The sequence below is a fragment of the Artemia sp. Qi Xiang Cuo genome, chromosome 7 (assembly GCF_049724085.1).
Source record: "Artemia sp. Qi Xiang Cuo chromosome 7, ASM4972408v1, whole genome shotgun sequence".
Taxonomy (NCBI): domain Eukaryota; kingdom Metazoa; phylum Arthropoda; class Branchiopoda; order Anostraca; family Artemiidae; genus Artemia; species Artemia sp. Qi Xiang Cuo.
This window is the reverse complement of record NC_142800.1, coordinates 11305683-11322069: the sequence shown is the minus strand read 5'-3', so window position 1 is coordinate 11322069 and position 16387 is coordinate 11305683. Positions and strand designations below refer to the sequence as shown.

Genomic DNA, 16387 nt, shown 5'->3' with positions numbered 1-16387 from the left:
CAAAGATGAGTTGAAAAAACGATGATCTTTGCAGAAAGATGAAAGATCTTAGTGTTAAAAAATGGCCCTTTTATCATCACTATTTTCCTTGTATTTCCAGTTTTTCTATCACCTTTTTAAATATTTGTGTCTATTCTCTGAGTCTTGAAAATTCTTTATAAAGAAACACCCAAGTGTCATTTAACTAATCTAACCTAATTTATGAGTATTTGGATATTAATATGTTTATGGTAGATCGCACTGATGTAGTTTAACTACAAATATAGATTATTTGAAAACAGAAAATCCAGTCAAACACTTATTTATTTTTCAGAAACGTATTTTTTTTAAAATTGTACAACAGTGAAAGAAGTGAAGATAAAGGTTATCCCTCTGCAAAATACATTGACTAGGATTATTCTGCATATTATGATATAAGAATTGTTTTCTTAACATGTTTCCTTATGTAATTTGACCAACCATGCACTTATACCAAATTTTTGGCTAGCCTACTTTCATTTTGGAATTTTAGTCTCTTTTCATTTGATCTAGCCTGGTATTGGAAGGCATTATTTCAGAAGGATTTTAAGCCATATTCAGACTCTTCCTATATTGAAGACACAGGTTTTTGAACCTTGTAAATCAGGATTGAGCAAAAGCATGAGGCTCATAAAACTTTCCATGTGCCTTGAGCTGTGTTTTCAGACACCAGGTTCCAAAACAGGTTAATACTCTGCTCTACACCATTTGTTTTCAGAAGTCTCCTATCAACTGCATTCAGCCATTGTGTGTAAACCTGGGTTCTTAAATCTGGAACCTGCTTTAATACCAAGTTCAAACATGGGGTTCACAGTAATCGCCACTAAAATTAAAAATGAACTGCAAACCTGAGTTAACAGTTGATGCAATTTGTTCAATAGGACCTGTTGTTCAATTTTTTGTGGCCTTTGTCATTCACCTTACTCTATTTGAGAGCTTTAAGGTCCTTCAGACCTGTAGTGCTCTTGAGTTGATGACGCCCAGTTGAACCTCCACTGCTTCTTCTCCAACTCCTTGTCAAGTTAATGTTTGAAAGACTGGATGGAAGGAGCACTGACAGTTCAGTCCTTCAATTCATTCCACTGGTTAATTAATCTTCTTGAAAAATACATTTGACAGGTTCTTGATATGGAGCTTAATTTTGGTAGCTTCTTTGAATGTCCTCTTGCAAGATGATGGCTGGTACTGTGGTTGCCCTTGAGGATGGTGGACTTTTGCTATTGAAGCTTATAAGTCACCATCATATTACTACGCATGTCAATTCCAATGAAAAAATGCTAAGGAGAATTTTTCAGGGTGAATCATCCACAAGCAATTTTACAGAGAGGGGGGATTCTCAGCAAAGAAGGAATTTGATGGGGGGAGGTGCACTTTATGTTGGATGAAATTTCCACAGAGGAGTTCTGTGAGGGGGAGGGGTAAATTTCATAGAGGGTGAGCCAGGTTTACCACCATTATTTAACAAACGAACAGAAATTATGCCATATATGAAGGGTTGCCCCTCTTCAATACCTTATTCTTTATGCTAAAGTTTGACTGTTTACTAAAATTGAAACACAGGGGCTTTTTGATTAGAATAGGAAGCTTTTTTAAAAGTGCTAACAGCTTTATCATAAAGAGCAAGGTATTGAGGAGGGGCAACCCTTCATATCTAGAATAAATCTGCCAAACCAATACACAAATTTTGTTTTAATTTTTCATGCACTGTGAGCCAAAATTGAATCAGCATTAGTTGAAAAACATTCAGAAATTAAATAAAAAACAAGTTTTTTTTAACTGAAAGTAAGGAGCAATGTTAAAACTGAAAACTAACAATAATTGTTCTGTATATGAAAGTATTAAGTTAACCATATGAGAAAAGAAAAGTTCCAACTTTACGGTTGACACAATAAAGAATTGCTGCAGAATTAATTCAAAGTCAACCAAACACCACCACCTCTACCATCTTTCCCCCAGAACATCTCCATATAAAAAGTTGGCAAAGAGAATGTAAAACAATTAAAAAGAATTTTGTTTAGTAATTTGGTCAAAACCCCCATAGTAACATTTCCCCTAGAATATTGACTCATCAGAAATTTCCCTCCCAAAGGAAGATTCTCCTCTTAGAAATCCGCCCCAAACACAACTTCCCCCTGGCTAAGGTGCATCTTCACACTTTTAAATGTTTTATGGAGAGTCTGTAACTATAATAATAATGTATTTCTTACCCATCTACAAAAAGAGGAATGACAGGGTACTATATAAAACAAAACAGGAACATGAGCATTAAAAACTTATTTCACCATAAATAATCAAATCAATTTGATACCAGGAAGACTGCTCTTCATATGCTATGCATAAGAAAACTTTCAGCAAGGGTAACAACAGATGAGTTGGTGAGTCAGCCAGGAAATTTCAAAACTTTGTTGAGTTTTTTTACACTTGATGCTATAAGAGGGATGTCTCTTACTTCCACAATTTGCACATTTCATAGGGGCAGAACACGGTTGCTCATGACTGGAGGTATGTCCTCCAGAATATCTAGCACACTTTACTGCATTTTTACATCTGGAAGCTACATGTCCATAATGTTGGCAATTGTAGCAGTGTTTTGGAATAAACAGGAATTTCTCTATCCAAAAGCAATCATATTTGATCTGAATACTGTGTTGGATTGCAGAGGAAAGGGCCCTTTCTGTCAGAAAATACATTTTGAAAGTTGATGAGCCTCCAATACAGATAGCTCTTGTGCATTCTGGTGAGGCAATTTTTAAGTCTTTTTCAGCTACACAACTAGGCATCCCTTTCACAACGCCAATGAAGACTGGCTTGGTCACTTTCATTGTTGCAGTGTTGCTTTTCAGGTTTTTTGCAATGTTTTCAGCCAAAACTTGGTCGGAAACTTTAATCAGCCAACAACTTTTTGATGACTTGATACAAAGATCAGTATTGCTAATGCAACATTTCTTAATCAACTGTCTTTTTTCTGTGAGATTCAATACTTCAGGTGGATTAGCCACAACAACAGAGAAAAGTCTTTTCTCAGAAACATTTGCTATCTCCTTCTTTGCACCTGCAGCACCTTTTACAGGTGAGTTCATTGGCACTTCAAATTTTATGTTCAGCATTCTTCCTACTTGCGTTTGATTTTTAGCAGCTGGCGTGACAAATCTGTACATGCCATAAAACTGGCTTTGGGGACCTCCAAAGGATCATACATGCAGAACACCATCTTGTCTCTAATATCCTTTTCTCAAAAAATGAAATAGCAATCATATAGCTCACTAATTAGTTCTTCCTTTGTACTGTCCTTATGGGCATTTATCTGAACACCAGCTTTAGCTAAACATTTTCTTGAGTTCAAAATTGATCCTTTTTTTGTAAAAATTGCAAGCCACAATGCACACATCTTTCTTATCAATTTCTATCTCACTGTCAATGCACTGCAGAATATAGTTCAGCAATCCATCCCAGAATACTGGCATGACACCAGTGCACAGCAGAATATAGCAAGATGTTCACTTGTCAACTGTTTATGAATGACTATAAGAAGTCTGTGCTAGTGTTTCAATAAACTAAACAGAAACTTCATCAGTGCATGGACCTATAAAAATAAAAACATCTTCCCATGACATAATTTGTCCTCTAAAAATGATTCGGATCTTTTTAATGGTCTATCTCTTGTCAAATCCTTTCACTAAATAAGAATGTTTAAATGGCTTATCAACACCTCTGTTGACTCCTCCACCTGAATGCTACCCTTAAGGGTTTATGATAAGCAAAGTTTTGTGACATCACAAACTCGATTCCATTATACCATAACCAACATCAGCTATGGGAAGAAAATTAAATGGCTATTAATGGAAATAGGATTTTGGAATGTTTTAACAAACAAGGTTAAAAGCTGAAGTTGTGTAAGGTTAGCAGTAATTTATAATTATGATAGTAATATAGGATGAAATGTGAGCCAAAACAACTAGTAAATGTGCAATACTGGTAAATTTCTACCAAATCATATTATTGAGGTAGGAATAAAGTGAATACACCATTTGATGCCTTTTTTTTTATGCTGATTACAAAAATAATAATCATTTCTATAGGAAATGAATTTCAGCTCCCCCCCCCCTATATATGCCAATTCAGGGTTAGGTTGTAGAAATATATACCCTGAATTGGCATATATAGGGGGGGGGGACTGAAATTCATTTCCAATAGAAATGGTTACTATATTTGTCATCAGCATAAAAAAGGCATCAAGTGGTATACACCAGCACAAAAGTCAATAATATGATTTGGTAGAAATTTACTGCAATATTTTGCATTGTATAGAGAGGGGAGGAGTGGATGTAGGTACTTCAAAATACTTTCCTGGGACATAACTTAGCCTGTAGACCCATCCCTGAAAGTTTCATTTTCCTAACCCAACCCCTTTCCAAGATATCCAAAAGTAGCTGAAGTAGAAATTTAACAATGCCTGATGCACTACACTTGTCCAAACCATGTTGAGACCCATAGTGTCTGAAAGCACAGCTTTGTTTGAGCAATAGCCTAACCTAGATCTAGGCTTATTTCTCAAGACTCAAATTTTTATAAACAAAAAGATTGTAAAGAGCAATTGTCTTTAGAAGAGGAAGTTATAATTGTAAGTGCTTCAAAATGCCTTCCTGGGTTAATTTTTAGACACTGAAGTTATTTCTGAAAGTTTCATTGCCTAACTCAGCTACTTTCCAAGATAGCCTACAAGAACCACCTCAACTAGAACTGTACCAAGGAGGCCATCTGAATCTTTTTAAATAAAGAATATGATTCTGATTACCTTCTTTCATCATGAGTTTCCATTCTTTCAGTAGTTTTTCAGGAAAAAATCGTCAACTTTGCCTTATTTATTTTACTTCTATATCTTCTGAAGAATGAATGTACTGTGCGCCATCTGTAAACGAATCAATGATTTGTCCTAGATACCCCAGCTGATGGACGAAAATTCATCAGCTTGATTTCAGTCAAATATCCAAGCAGAATCTTCTCTAAGACAACATAATTATAGTATAACCTAAGGCAATGTAAAACCAACTCATAATAACGGTACGTCCAAAAATCAAACGAACACCAGAGACAGTTGTTTTTCCGACCAAAGTAAATGTAGTAAGTAGAGCTGTTTCCGAATGTAAAACACTGGTATCCATAGTGAATAACTAAATATAAATTTGAGTCAAGCTGCTACTTTGCCATACTAAGAAATGAACCATTTGATGTAGAAATTTTCCTGCTCCTTATAAAATTAGTGATTGTTTAGCTTATAAGTAGGCTTTGCCAGTGATCAAGAAGAGTAGTAGAGTCATCAAGAGTAGGATAAAAAAAATCATCACAATATACTTCCAAAATATTGGCAGTGAGAAATATTTGATTGAGAGCAGAGGAGATTTCTTACTTTTATTTTAAATTCAGTTTCAAATTTGGGTATTACAAGCAGCTTGAACTTTCAATTTCTGATCCTTTTGAACTTTGTACTTGTCTAGCCTGTAAGTCGGCTTTGCCAGTGATCAAGAAGAGTAGTAGAGTCATCAAAAGTAGAATACAACAAATGTTGCAACGTAATTCCAAAATATTGGTAAACATGCAGAGCATGTTATGTCAATATGTGTTTATTGTTGACGACAGTTGACAATGTTTAGTATTTCAGCCATCCACTTGGCAATTATACTGAAGAAGAAAGGCTGCCTCATAATGGCAAAGCAGGGAAAATAGATGTGCAATGGTTTAAATGAGAGCGGATAAGATTTATTGTATTTATTTTAAATTAAGTTTAAAATTTAACCATTTTAGGCAGCTTAAACTCTCTGTTTCAGATCTAATGAGCAGCCTCCGAAGGTTATGCAACCATAAGGTAGAGGTATGGATGAGAAAGGGGCAATCCCCCTCCTATATAGAATAAATTCAGCCCATTTTGGGGTTTAATGGTACTCATTACTCTCATAATAACTGCATAGACCAGAAATATTCCCAGAAATCATGAGGGAGTAGATATAAATTTCATATTTTTTATGTGTTTTGCAGTTTTTTGCCCCCCCCCCCCCAACAAAAATTCTGGCAAAGGCTCCAGGCATTATACATCCAGTTCTACCTCTGCCCTCCCCACGTCTCTCCTTTAGAACTAATTCTGTATTTATCTTATGGCAATAAGAGCTTGGATGTTTTGGCATTAAAATGTACCGTTTGAGGTATTTCCCTCCCTCCCAAATTACAAAAAAAAATCAGAAAGCTCAATTGTAGAGGTTTAAGTGCCTTTTTAACTTTTGTAATTTGTCCATTGCCTGAAGATAGTATTTATTATTGGTAAACGTAGGGACATTTATCACGGGGGACTTTTCTGTAGGGGGAGGATTTTCAGGGGAAGCAAATTTTTGAGAATAATTTTCTTTCGGCAAGGATGTAATTCAGGTTTTTTTTTTTTTTTTGAGGGGGTAAACGTCAGCCACAATTTGAACAGTGCTTTTAATAGGTAATTAAAATTGTTATCGCTTTCTTTTTTTTTTTCTTCCAGGAAGCAATTTACGATGGCACCACTGTCTTTGAATAAAAATAATGCAAAGATAAATAAGGGCTCAAGGCGAGATCAAAAGTTTTTGAAGTCTTGGATGAATGAAAAGGAATCTCAAGGGTGGTTGAAAGACGTCACTGGGGACAGGTACAGTGCCTTTTGCCGTTTGTGCAGTGTAAAGATTCTGGCACGTAAAAGTGTAATAATAAAAAACATGCAGAAGGAATTGATCACAAGAAAAATGTTACTGTTATGGAACAAACTGTGTCTGTAAAGGCCTTCACGGGCAGTAATAACAAGGAAAGAGTCCACAAGAATGTCGTCAAGAGTGCAGAGATGCAATTTGCTGCTTTTTTTTTATGGAACGTAGTAATCCCTTTGCCACTAGTGATTACCTTGTCAAGATGCTGAAAGTAATAGCAAAAGATTCGAAAATAGTACAAGACAGAGCGTGGTAGAGCAAAAATGACCTCCATCGCAAAGAAAATTCTACACAAGGATGACGATTCTCAGATAGTTGCCGAGCTCAAAGACTCATTCTTTAGTTTACTATTAGACGGATCTACCGACATCACAATGGATAACTACTTGTGTCTTCTAGTAAACTACGCTAGGAAAAGTGATGGGAAAATCTGTACAAATTTGATCGGCATGATTAAACTTGAACCTTCCAATCTTTCTGCTACTGGCATTTTTTCGCAGTCAAGAGTTTTTCGTTGGCAAAAATTTATCTTTGAACCAGATTGATGGCCTGGCCTGTGATGGTTGGGGCCAACAATTCCGTTTACAAAAAAACTCAAGGATTCATAGGGCTCTAAGGACCTAGTGCTTTTGAAAAGTATTTGTAATTCAGGCAATTTATGTGCTGCTGCTGCTATAATTGAAATACAAAAGAATGTCGATGAATTTTTGAGGATGGTTGTTAATTACGTTACCTCAAGTTAAAAAATAACTGCGATTCTTATGGAGTTTCAGGAGTCTTAGGCAGCGCAATAGCGCTGCCTAACTAAAGAACGATGTTGGCACAATGTACGAGCTATTATTATTATTATTTTTTTTCATGGTTTTAGACCAGAGCACTTCGTATCGAAGGAGTTGTCGTAGAAACTTCGAAAAGGGCTCATTCAATTGGAAATTGTAGTGGCTTGTGCCCCTGTTAAAAGTTGATACTGATTATAAGGCAACTAACTCCCCTTTCATGCCCACTATTTCCCCAAACATATCCAGTCAAAATTTTGAGATAGCCATTTTGTTCAGCGTAGTTGATTTCCAGATAGAGAATATGTTTTTTAGGAGGACACTCCCCCACAACCCTCAGGGTAAGGGTTTTAAGTTAAGTCCTGGGACAATATAAGAACGATGTTGGCACAATGTATTATTTATTATTTTTTCCTTTAGACCAGGGCACTTCGTATAGAAGCAGTTGTCGTAGAAACTTTGAAAAGGGCTCATTCAATTGGAAATTGGAGTTTTAATACTCGAAAGTGATTGTAAGGCAGCTAACACCCCTTCCACACCCTCCATTTCACGAAACACATCCAATCAAAATTTTGAGATAACCGTTTTGTTCAGTGTAGTTGATTTCAAGATAGAAATTGTGTTTTTGAGGAGCCCTCAGGGGAAGAGTTGTAATTTATGCCCTGGGGTATATAAGGTTCTTATAGAAAGTGTTGTCATAGAAACTTCAAAAAGGGCTAATTTTATTGGAGATTTAAACGGTTTAGTGCCCTTTTGAATATTCAAAAGTTATTGGAGGGCAACTAACACCCCTCTCACGCCAGATTTTCCACAAAAACATCCAATCAAAATTTTGAGATAGCCATTTTGTTCAACGTAGTTTTAAGTTCTGGAAAATAGATCTTTGAGGATAACAAGCCCCCACCCACATCTCTCAGGGCAAGGGTTGTAAGTTATGCCTTGGGGGCATTTAAGGTTTTTATAGAACGCGTTGTCGTAGAAACTTCAAAAAGGACTCATTCGATTGGAAATTGAAATGGCTAGTGCCCTTTTTAATAGTCGAAAGTGATTGGAAGGCAACTAACATTCGTCCACGCCCACCATCTCCCCAAACACAACCAATCAAAATTTTGAGATAATCATTTTGTTCCACGCAGTTTAAAGTTCTGTAAATTATACCTTTAAGCAGGACACTCCCGCCATAGTCTTCAGGGCAAGGGTTATAAGTTATGCCCTAGGGGCATATAAGGTTTTTATTGAAATCTTTGTCATAGAAACTTGAAAAGGGCCTTATTTGATTGGAAATTCAAAGGGCTAGTGCCCTTTTTAATAGTTGAAAGTCATTTGAGGGCAACTAACCCTCCTCTCACGCCCACCTTTTCCTCAAACACATCCAATCAAAATTTTTAGATAGCCATTTTATTCAACGTTGTTGAAAGTGTCGGAAATTAGGTCCTTAAGGATGGCAACCCCTCCCCCCTACTACCCTCAGGGCAAGGGTTGTAAGTTTTGCCCTGGGGGCATATAAGGTTTTTATAGAAAACAACGTTGTAGAAATTTCAAAAAGGGCTCATTAAATTGGAAATTTAAAGGGATAGTGCCCTTTTTATGGTCGAAAGTGATTGAAGGGCAACTAATCCCCCTCTCACGCCCACCATTTTTCCAAACACATCCAGTAAAAATTGTGAGATATCCATTTTTTCAACGTAGTTGAAAGTTCTGGAAATTAGGTCTTTTAGGATGATAACCCCCTCAGAGCCCTCAGTGCAAGGGTTATGTATGAAAACGAGAACAAACCAACATTTTGACCCCCCATTCGTCTCCAGTCCCCAGAAAAAAAAAGAAAAAAAATATCCTTTTGAAGCAAAATCCACAAGAAGGGAGGAGAAGAAGTGTTTTTTCTCTTCTTGTGAAGTTCACTTCAAAAGGTTAGATTTTGTCTCTATTTTTTTTCTGGGCACTGGGGACGACCTGGCGGAGGTCCTTGTCAAAATATTTGCTTGTTTTCTTTTTTATAGTTTGCTACTGGCTGACAAAATCCTCGTTTTTCTCGCCTTTTTGGTTTTATTTTTCATTTGTTACATTTATTCTTTTATTTGTTTCATACGTCATTTATAGCCGGAGTAGTCTTAAAATGTAATTGCCCAGTAAGCCACTGTGAAACTTAGAATCTGTTCAGGATAAAGTAGCCCAGTAGTTCGAAAGACACCATTTGTACTCAGGTTATCAAAAAAGTGTATCAGCAATAACTGAAGAACGGCTTAGGAGATAATGTTGAAAATGTTAATGTTTCTTTTTGTTATAGCAGGGGGCTGTTAAGTAAGACTCAAATACTTTAGTTGAGGAGAGGAGCCAAAAGTTCTGGAAGGGATGACAAAATATATTTCTTACCTGTCAAAATGGTTGTAGCTCTAAGCTCCTGTGTAAGTTAGAAATTATTCACGGTAACGCAGCAAAATCAAAAAATACTGTGCACCTTTATTATCAAAATACCGTATCCACATTATCTCGGTAAGGGCTTGGGGAATTGAGTCGAAACTATCCGGGCGCATCTAGGGGGGGAGTAAGAGGAATTTAAATTAATCTAGAATTCCTCTAGTCCCAGGTAGAAAGATGATATTATTGCTGGGAGATTTTAACGCCCAGTTCGGTAGAAATACGGATAGATGGTATCCTAGCCTAGGTAAATTTGGTGTAGGAAAAGAAAACAGTAATGGATACAAACTTTTGCAATGTTGTAGGTATAACAATTCAGTTATAACCAATACGGTGTTTGGTCATAAAATGGCTTATAAGTTAACATGGTATTCACGTGATGGTAAGACAGCAAACCTTATTGATTATGCAAAAGAAAACCGAAGACTGGCAGGATCAATACAAGATACTAGGATATATAGGAGTGCCGTTATTGATGTTAAAAGTAAAGATCACCATCTAGTAGTGTCAAGGGTTAATTTAAAGCTGAAATATCGGAACGGTAACTACCTCCCGGGAAGTTATGATGTAAGTAGACTCCAGGATGCTAATTTCAGAGAAACTTTCCAGGAATAGTTCAATACTAAACTTGAGAGTTTAAAATTGAATAATGCGGAAGATGGTTCGAATGATTTTTGAAAAATAATTTGTATAATAAGGAAATAAGGAAAGGTTGAGGTGGCTTGGGCACGTTGTGCGGATGAAGGATGACAGATTGCCAAAGATTGTTCTTTTTGGCCAACCGTCTAGGGCTAAACGGAAAGCAGGTCGTCCTCGTCTGGGGTGGGAGGACGTCATAAAGAAAGATTTAAAGGAAATGGGAACTTCGTGGGCATGTGTAAAAAGGGAGGCTTTCAATAGATTGGGATGGAGGAGGAGCTTGCGTAGCTATGTTGGTCTCAGGTGGCTTGGTGCTGCGGTGAGTTTTTACTAGTAGTAGTAGTAGTAGAGATTGCCTGCCCTTATTGTTATTGTCCTTGTGCAAATGTTGAAAATGTGGTCGTCCCTGAATTAGATGGAGGATTCCAAAAGGAAAGAGTTAAGAAAAATTTAAACTTTTGGTGAGGTGTAAGGAGGAATATTTTGAATATATTGGGGTTGAGGAGTACGTATTTAGAGTTTTAGGCCTCAGGCCGCTTGGTGCTGCAGTGAATTGTTAGTAGCAGCAATAGTATACACTATCATTTCAAAAATGGCCGACAAGAAGAAAATAGACTAGTTTAATCCATTAACTCATACATACAGAAAAATAGCATGCAGCAGTAGAGATAATATACAGTAGCAAAAAGTCCTATACACTTCATTGAAGATTCTTGACACGCTTCAAACCACACAAGCTTCATGACCCCGCCTTCGGAAACGTGTAATGACAAATGTTTCCAATGGAAAACCAAGTACCAACTGAAACTACAGAAACCGTAGCTCTGACGATTTGGGAAACTTCCCAAATTGCGCGCTATGAAATGTATATCGTGGTCGGAGAAACATTTCACTACTATATATTACCTCTACTGTGATAGCCTACATATCTCTATTTATACGTTGACATAGTCTGCTCTCAAACTCATTTACTTTTATTCAGGGCGGGCTATCAAACGTTGTGGAGGAACTCCAAAAGGCTTTGCTAGATAAAATGCCCTCTAGGTTTGTAAGCCTTGGTCAGATCCCAACCGTCACCATTGCCACATATCTGTAGCCGTGCTTGACAAAATGCATATCCTTCTGATGACCTTCTCTAAGTTCAGATTAAAATCACAAGGAATTATTTTAGTGTACCGAATAAGCCCATATCTGTTAAGTAATTTTCATACCAATGCATTTTTGTATTATACTAATGCTTATTTACACCTATTTCTAGGCGAATTTATGATTGCTACTGGCATTAACATATTTCGTTCGAATTTCGCTCGAATCGAATTTTGTTCCAATCAAACAGTTCGTGGTAACTAACTGTAAGTAAGGAGTGACTCAAGTGACTCAATACTCTAAAGAACGTAACCGAAACTCTAAAAAACGAAACTTTGATACCAATAGATATAACAAAAGAATTCTATTTTTATGCTGATCTTAAATATATAAGTTTCATTAAGCTTAGTCCTACCCATCAAAAGTGACGAGCCTGAGAAAATTTGTCTTATTTTTAAAAAATGAGGAAACATACCCCAAAAGTCATAGAATCTTAATGATAATCACACCATCAGATTCAGCGTATCAGAGAACCCTATTGTCGAGGTTTCAAGCTCCTACTCTACAAAAATGTAGAATTTTGTATTTTTTGCCGGGTGCGTATTTATTTGTTTGTTTGTTTGTTTGTTTTTTTCCCCAGGGGTGATCGTATTGACCCAGTGGTCCTAGAGTATCGTGACAGGGCTCATTTTAATGGAAATTAAAATTCTAGTGCCTTTTTTAAGTGACCAAAAAGATTGGAGGGCCAAACCGCCCCCGCCCCTTTTTCCCCAAAGCCCTAAGATCAAAATTCTGAGATAGCCATTTTGTTCAGCATGGTCGAAGAATATAATAACTATGTCTTTGAGGATGACTTAATCCCCCACAGTCCCCAGGGGAAGGGCTGCAAGTTATTCATTTTGCCTAACGTTTATATATAGTATTGGGTATTGGAAAATACACAGACGTTTTCAAGGGGGATTTTCCTGGTAGTAGGGGGGGTGTCAAGGGTTACGTGGGAGGATCTTACCATGGAGGAAATTTTCATGGGGGAAGGGACATTGCTATTAAGGAAGCGCCGGATTTCCCAGCATTATTTAAAAAACTCAGAAATAAAAATAAAAAAACAAGTTTTTTTCAGCTGAAACTCTTTCTCACAAATCCATTTTTTTAAAACAATAAAAAACTTTAGCGTAAAGAGCAAGGCGTTGAGGAGGGGACAGCCACTTTTATATATGGAATAATTTCTGTTCGTTTTAAGTTTTAATGTCGCTCCTTACTTTCAGTAAAAAAAAAATTATTTAATGTCAATAAATAACAAGCAGAAACAGCATAAATAATTTTTTCCACAAAATAAGCTTTTTTTCCACAAAATAACAAATAACAATTTCTTCCACAAAATAACAAATCCCCATCAATAAACAAACTAAAAGCAAAATGAACGGAAATTACAAAACAAATAACCGAGTCAAACTCAAACCGAACAGAAATTAATTTGAGTAAGGCTGACATTCCCAATGCCTTCTGAAGACCAGAAAATAACTTACACTTTAGTGAAAAAAAGTCAAATATTTTCATTTTTAAACTTGAATAAATAAAAAAATAAAAACTTTAAGGAATAAATGTCAATATATGCATATTAAGCAGTCGATCCACATTTATTAGTTTTAAATTAATCCACATTTATTATTTTAAATAAGCAACAAAATTAATTTCTTTAACCTTTATATTATCGTGCTTTGATCACTCAAGCTCCAGCCCCCCAAAAATACGAAAAGGAAAATTAAAGAAATAAAATAAAAAAATAAATACAGTAGGATAAAAAAAATTCTCTTCTGAAAGTCAGGAAAAACGTTGAAACTTAAATCGAACAGAAAACATTCCGCATAAGAGGGAGGATGCCAAATCCTCACCCCCTCATTTGTTACGCTAAGGACTTTTAGTGCATTTAAAAAGCTTGAAATTGTAATTCAACGGCCCTTGTGTTTGAGCGGTCGTTCTTATTTAGGAAAAAATTGAATATTTAGTCAATATTTTCAATGAATAGTAGTTTTTTTCGTAACGTTCTTAATATAAATAGGACGAAGACTACACTACCTTGAAAAAATTTAAATGTTTTCACTTTTATAACTTTAATAAATAAAAAATTAATAATATTTTAAAAAATAAATATGAGCATGTGCATAGTAAACTGACAATGCACATTCGTTTGTATTTTTTTTTTTTTTTAGTAAAGTGCGAATTATATTCTAGCCTTGAGAAGGCATAGGGGTTTTGAGCCCTACTCATGTTAATTTCTGCTCGTTTTGATTTTGACTCGCTTATTTGAAGTAATTTCTGTTCATTTTGGGTTTCATTTATTTACTTACTTACTTAAGTCCCGGCCATCCTCGTGGGACGTTTTCGGGCCACTCCTCTTGCTAGCTCATGCGTAAGGGCATTGTACGTTGCTCTGTCTGGTGCCATATTGAATAATTGGGCTATCTTGATATTGTCGACGTGGAAGTTATCCATCCATCGTTTTCGTGGTCTGCCTCGTGGACGAAGGCAAACGAGGGATCCTTCGAGGGCGATTTTCGGGAGGTGACTCGGCTACATTCGCTTGATGTGGCCGAACCAGCGCAGTTGTTGTTTCTTGATTTTACTGAGAATGGTTTCAGTGGACTGGAGCCTTAGACGTACTTCCACATTTGTGATTCGATCAGTGTTTTTGATTCTAGCAATACGCCAGAGGCATCTCATCACAAAAGCTAGTAGTTTTCTCTCGTCTTAGGTTTTCAGGGTCCGTGTTCCGCATCCATAAATAACTATGGGGAATACTAAACTGTTGAATAGGCGCAACTTGAATTTGTTGGATAGGTGGACACTTTTCCAGAGGTTGGTTAGTTTTCGGAAGCTAAAGCTAGCAACTAAAAGTCGATTTTTGTACGTCAGAACTATGGCAATTATCTGAGTAGACTTGGCTACCAAGGTACAAGAAGCGGTCAACCTTTTCAACCCGTTTCCCACCTATGGTGATAATGGGCGGGTTGTCCAGTTCACCTCTCGTAGTTACCATGGCTTTGGTCTTGCTGTCATTGATCTCCATCCAAACCTCTTTGCGGTATTGTAGAGTTTATCAGCTTGTGCCAGCAGTTCTTGTGTTGAGTTGGCTAGCAAATCAATATCGTTGGCGTAGGTAATATTGTCTGTTAGAAGCCCTCCTATTGTTGCGTAGTATTCCGACTGCATCAGTGACAGAGTGGCATTTAGAAAGAGGTTGAAGCGATTTGGTGATAGGACACAACCCTGGAGAACTCCTGACGAAGTTGAAAACTCTTCTGACATCCCATCAGCCGTTATTATTTGGCCTCGGAACTGGTCGTACAGATTCTTGATTATTTTGACAACCTCAAAAGGGATCCTTTATTGAAGAAGGATATCCCAGAGTCTTGGAGAGTTCTTGGAGTCTGGAGAGAGAATAGTTGGTACAGTTCTTGGTTGAATTCAATGTATCGTTTAATGAGTTGTCGAACGACAAACATCTGATTGATTGTTGATCTCCCAGGGCAAAAGCCGGCCTGATATTCTCCAATGGCAAAGGCAGTTGCGGCTTGTATGCGTCGGAGAAGGACTTTTGCCAGGTCACGTGACTGGTGGCTCGTGAGGTTGATTGGACGGTAGTTTCCGCACTCTTTCTTTGACCTCTTTTTGTGAATGGGTACAATGGCAGCCTTGAATTACTGACGGGGTACCTGGCCCATTCCCATAACCGCAGATACAATGGCATGGTACAGATCAGTTACATCATCCGATCCGACATTAATGAGTTCAGCGGTGACTCCGTCTGGACCAGGGGTTTTCGCATGCTTCAGCGAAATAATTGCTGACTTGGTTTCTGATTTGAGTGGGGGTCGTAGTCTGAGTTCTTGGTCGGGTATGGGAAAGCGGGTTTTTCAGGATCCACAGCTACTGGGAGATTCAATTTATCCTTAAAGTAATCTTTCAATTTTCATCTTTGAATCATTAACCTCATTTCCGTCTCTGTCCAGGATCAATGACGTTTGCGGCTTTTTTTTTTGGCAAGTGTTCTGTTTTTTTGGAAGTGTAGGTCTGCTTTTTTTCAGAATCCCGCAGCAGATCCACCTGGAATCTTGGGATTTTTGTTGCTTTTTGCAATTTTCTCATTCTTAGCTTGAACCTTGACGTCAAGAGAGTGTGGTCAGAGTCGAAGTCTGCTCCAGGGAATGCTACTGTGTCTAGTGCGGATGACTTCCGGCGCTTCGATATCAGCATATAATCAATCATGTTCTCGGTTTTACCGTCTGGGGATCTCCAGGTCACTTTACGTCGATGGTTGTGTTTGAGTATTGTGTTTGCTACGAATAACTCGTTTTCTTCACAGAAGTCGTGCAATCGTTCACCTCTCGCATTGAGTTTTCCGTGACCAAAAGTCCCCATTATATATGACCGACCGGTATTATCCATACCTACTATAGCGTTAATGTCCCCCATGATAATCAGTACGTCTTTCTTATGGATTTGGTCGATGACATTTTGTAGTGTGAAATACAACTCATCACATTTTTCCTCACTTCTGGCGGAGTCTGGGGTATAGAAATGGACGACAAATATATTCTTGGTAGCTCGCTTCAGTCTTAAAATGGCTATTCTTTCTGAGACTGAGGTGACAGAGATTAGAGATTTTATGGCAGTTGGTGATACGAAGAATCCTACACCTTGTCGATGAACTCCGTCCTTCCGGCCAGAAAACAT

At 37.3% G+C, this 16387-nt stretch overlaps 2 protein-coding genes across 2 annotated transcripts in view; both read right to left on the bottom strand.

Moving 5' to 3' along the window:
• Positions 1 to 4920, bottom strand: part of LOC148949937 (pre-mRNA-processing factor 39-like) — a 63052-nt gene extending 58132 nt beyond the window's left edge. Inside the window, exon 1 of the mRNA XM_089092022.1 lies at positions 4814 to 4920. Within this exon, the coding sequence (XP_088948148.1) occupies positions 4814 to 4836 (23 nt within the window). The 5' untranslated portion in view covers positions 4837 to 4920. The remainder of the gene's footprint in view (positions 1 to 4813) is intronic.
• A 10723-nt stretch (positions 4921 to 15643) lies between these two features.
• LOC148949936 (protein CFDP2-like) lies at positions 15644 to 16387 on the bottom strand. Its single transcript, XM_089091744.1, has one exon. It carries the CDS (start codon positions 16385 to 16387, stop codon positions 15644 to 15646), a length of 744 nt encoding a protein of 247 aa, XP_088947870.1.

Bases quoted from the DNA above. Each gene is read 5' to 3' on its own strand.
- LOC148949936 (XM_089091744.1), bottom strand. From the start codon at position 16,387: ATGTTTTCTGGCCGGAAGGACGGAGTTCATCGACAAGGTGTAGGATTC.